The following is a 3,752-nucleotide window of genomic DNA, read 5'->3' as shown; positions in this document are numbered from 1 at the left end:
TTTATATATTTGGCTGCACTGCATCTTAGTTGTGACACTCAAGATCTTCAAGCTTCGCTTTGTGGTATGGGGGATTTTTAGCTGTGGTATGAGAACGCTTAGTTGAGGCATGTGGGATCTAGTTACCTGGCCAAGGTTTGACTCTTGGCTGCTTGCATTGGGAGTGCAGCGTCTCAGCCATTGGCCCCTTAGGGAAGTTCATCTGCATTCTTCAGAATTTCTAAGATAGTATGGACTTTTGAAACCATCTAAAGTTTTCCAGGATTGTTTTTTTTTTTTAATAAGAAGTGCAAATGACTTATTCATGAACTCACACTGAGAGAGAAAGGTCCTGTGCCATCATCAACTGTCACAATGCTTCTATTAATCATTCAGCATGCATCAGGGACTGTCAGTCAGATGGTTGGCCAAAAGCTTTATTGCTTACTCACTATGCCTGTGAGGCTTCCTGCGGTTTGAACTCTGTTGCTTTTGTAACTGGAGAACAGCCCCTCTCAGTGCTCTGGAGACTATTTCCACTCGCTTCGTTTCCTTCTTCAGTCTGAATGGTATCTTTTCTCTTCTCCTTCCTTTCTAGGTTTGATTCTCTACACTCGTCCTTCTCACCTTTTCCACCTTATCCAATAGATTATTGCCCTGAGCTGGAAAGGGTTGATGAGGTCTGACATGGCTAGGTTACCTCTGCTACACAAACTGTCTTTGGTCAGTCCTAAAGCTTTATTCACAACACCTCATTCCCAGCCATGCTCTGAGACTCATAGCACACTGGAACATTCTTTTCTGTTCTTGTCCCTCTGAAGGGAATCTCTGATGCTCCATGGAAGTTGGCAACACAACCAGAGTCACTGTGTTTGTTCTCCAAGGACTATCCAACAACCCTCAGATCCAGATAGTACTCTTTGTAACATTCCTGGTGATTTACCTCCTGATCCTCATAGTGAACCTGCTGATGCTGCTGGTGATCAGGACTGATTCCCACCTCCACACCCCCATGTACTTCTTCCTCAGTCACCTCTCCTTCCTGGATGCTTTCTATGCCTCAATCATTGTGCCTAAGCTACTAGAGAACCTGCTTTCCAAGCAGAAAACTATATCCCTCCTAGAGTGTTTCACTCAGATCTCCTTGGTCATATTTTCAGGGGGCACTGAAACCTGCCTCCTTTCAGTCATGGCCTATGACCGGTACCAGGCTGTGTGCCACCCGCTGTCATATGTGGTGACTATGAACAAGAAGATATGTATTGGCCTGGTGGGAGCCTCCTGGGCCATAGGAATGGGGACTGGCCTGCTTAACACCATCCTCCTGGCTCAGCAGCACTTCTGCGGCCCCAACCTCATCCGCAGTTTTGCCTGCGAGTTTCCTCCAGTGCTCCTGTTGGCCTGTTCTGACCCCTCCATGAGTGTTGCCTCCATCCTGACCACCATGGTGGTCCTGGGCCTCGGCACCTTTGTCCTAGTGCTAGTTTCTTACACTCATATCATCATGACAGCCCTGGGGATCGACTCTGCCTCAGGTCAGAACAAGATCTTCTCTACCTGCTCATCTCATTTTCTTGTGGTCACCATCTTTTATGGTTCAGGAATTTTCAGGTATGTCATTGTTAAACCTCCAGAATGTAAATGCAGGATATTTTTCACTCTAACGTAACCTTGAACTACAGAACAAAACATTGCAAAGTAGCAGGAAAAAAGTTGTACTGGAATTCAGAAGTCCTGGGTCCTATTTATGGCTCTTTTGTGGACTAGATGTGTGAATTATAAAATATCCATTTTCTTTCTGAGAGTTGAATTTTTACACAGTTAAGCTCAATTTTAATATGTATTACATCACAAAAGAAATATTATTAACCTCATTTTCCAATTAGAAACCTGAGTTTCAGAAGTAACCGGGTACTTTATCAAAGTTGCCGGAACAAGCTAGGAATCAAATCAAAATATAAACCAAGTCTCACTGACTTGAAACCTCAACCCCTTTTCTACCAAGTTTCTCTCAAGCATAAACAGCTATAGTTGATGAATCCTTATTCCCAGGAAACAAAATAACCAATGGCCTGTGCTCTTTTCAAGTGAACTGGAAATGGATTTGCACAAGTTACTCCATACTTTCCTCATCTGGTTGTTACTTGGAGAGAAGTCAGGAGTGGAAACGGATAAGGAATGATCTAGAAGAGTTCACTTGAACCTGAGAGCAAATCTCTCCAGCTTTCTTTGTCTCAGTTTCCTCATTTGCTATAAAGGTATAATAAAATTACTCCCACCCACTTCACAGAAATGTTTGGAGGAAAAAACTAAAAGATAAAAAATGAGAATAAAATGAGTATCTTTTTTATTTAAGCATGTAAAACCCACAAAGAACATTCCAATGAAAATGGCACAATTGCAAAAAAAATAAATAAATAAAAACAATTTTAAGCTTCTTTGGGAAATACTCCTTGTGACACTTAAGATACACTAAAAATTTTAATATTACTATTTTGTATTCATATCTCATGCTGAACACATATTTATCTTTCATTTTATTTACACAGCTTGGATTATTTTCTAAGCCAAAGACAAATGTGCTTAAAAGGACAAGTGATTGTTCCACTAAGCATTAGAAATAATGTGCTGTGATTTGGGGGTATTTCTCAGGGTCATAAATGTTAGGAAAAATGATAGCATTATTGGACTAGCATTTAGTTTTGTAAGGTACAATCATCACAAGATTGGAACATGCATATATAGGGAAAAGAAGAGGGAAAAATCCTCATGTTATCATCATAACTATTAAGGAAAGTCACTTTGAAAATTGTGAAGCGCTATAGAAATGCCTGAAATTTTCTTTAGTTCTGTACCATTTGATATGCTGAAGAATTTCCTTTTTCTTTGGAAACTCCTCTAACATTTTGCATAATATCACTCATGTATGGAGGCATTTGAAGGCAAAAATAACTGACTTCTCACTAAGAATACAGCCATTTCTAGATGCTTTCTACCAGTGATAGTTGACTCAGCTCTGAGGACCCTCTTGGCCAGTCTGGGATGGGATGGACTATAACTGGCAATGGCATTGTGGCCACTGTCCTGAGCTCATGTCTGTCCTTTGTGCAATTCCCTTCAAGGTACATGACTCCAGCTTCTGGCTCAGCCCTGGAGCAAGTGCTATCCATGCAGTACAGTGTTGTGACCCCACTACTGAACCCGCTTATCTACAGTCTGAAGAACCAGGAGGTGAAGGCAGCTCTTAGGAGGATGCTGGCCAGGAAGCCTAGGCTTCCCTTCTAACCCAGGCTCTACTGCCTCCGCGTAATCAAAGAAAAAGTCAAGAGAAGGAAGAGGACGTATAGAGAGCTTCACTTTTAAGCTATCTCAGCATGAATTCTTCTCCACAACAGAAGCCTTACCTCCTCTGACCCCTGTGCCCTCATCCAGTCAAGCAAGATGGGAAAATCTCCACAGAAATGATGGCACTCCTCCACAGATGACTCAGTTACCACGCAGGAAAATCTTCTCAAAAACCATACAGAGGAATTCTCAAAAAACAAAAATAGAACCACTCTATGTCCCAGCAATTCCACTTCTGGGAATATATTCAAAGGATATGAAAATACTAACTCAAAAATATATCTACACACCCATGTTCATAGCAGCATTATTTATAATAGTCAACATATGGGAAAGAATCTAGGTTTTATTAATGGGTGAATGGATAAAGAAGGCATGGAAAAGCAACTGGGTATTATCCAGCCATTAAAATGAGGAAATTCTACCAT

The 3,752-nt window shown here is 41.3% G+C and overlaps 1 protein-coding gene across 1 annotated transcript; it reads left to right on the top strand.

The window, feature by feature from the left end:
• LOC102170671 (olfactory receptor 8S1-like) lies at nucleotides 722–3,264 on the top strand. Its single transcript, XM_018049025.1, has 2 exons — nucleotides 722–1,590; nucleotides 3,102–3,264. The coding sequence occupies exons 1-2, from the start codon at nucleotides 818–820 to the stop codon at nucleotides 3,262–3,264; spliced, it is 936 nt and encodes a 311-aa protein (XP_017904514.1). The 5' UTR covers nucleotides 722–817.

The sequence above is a fragment of the Capra hircus genome, chromosome 5 (genome assembly GCF_001704415.2).
Source record: "Capra hircus breed San Clemente chromosome 5, ASM170441v1, whole genome shotgun sequence".
In the NCBI taxonomy this organism is placed as follows: domain Eukaryota; kingdom Metazoa; phylum Chordata; class Mammalia; order Artiodactyla; family Bovidae; genus Capra; species Capra hircus.
The sequence above is the reverse complement of the archived record's forward strand: the minus strand, read 5'-3'. Positions and strand labels throughout refer to the sequence as shown.

Coding starts and splice junctions, on each gene's coding strand:
- LOC102170671 (XM_018049025.1), top strand. CDS start 818: ATGGAAGTTGGCAACACAACCAGAGTCACTGTGTTTGTTCTCCAAGGA. Junction 1,591..3,101: donor TATGGTTCAGGAATTTTCAG/GTATGTCATTGT, acceptor ATTCCCTTCAAG/GTACATGACTCCAGCTTCTG.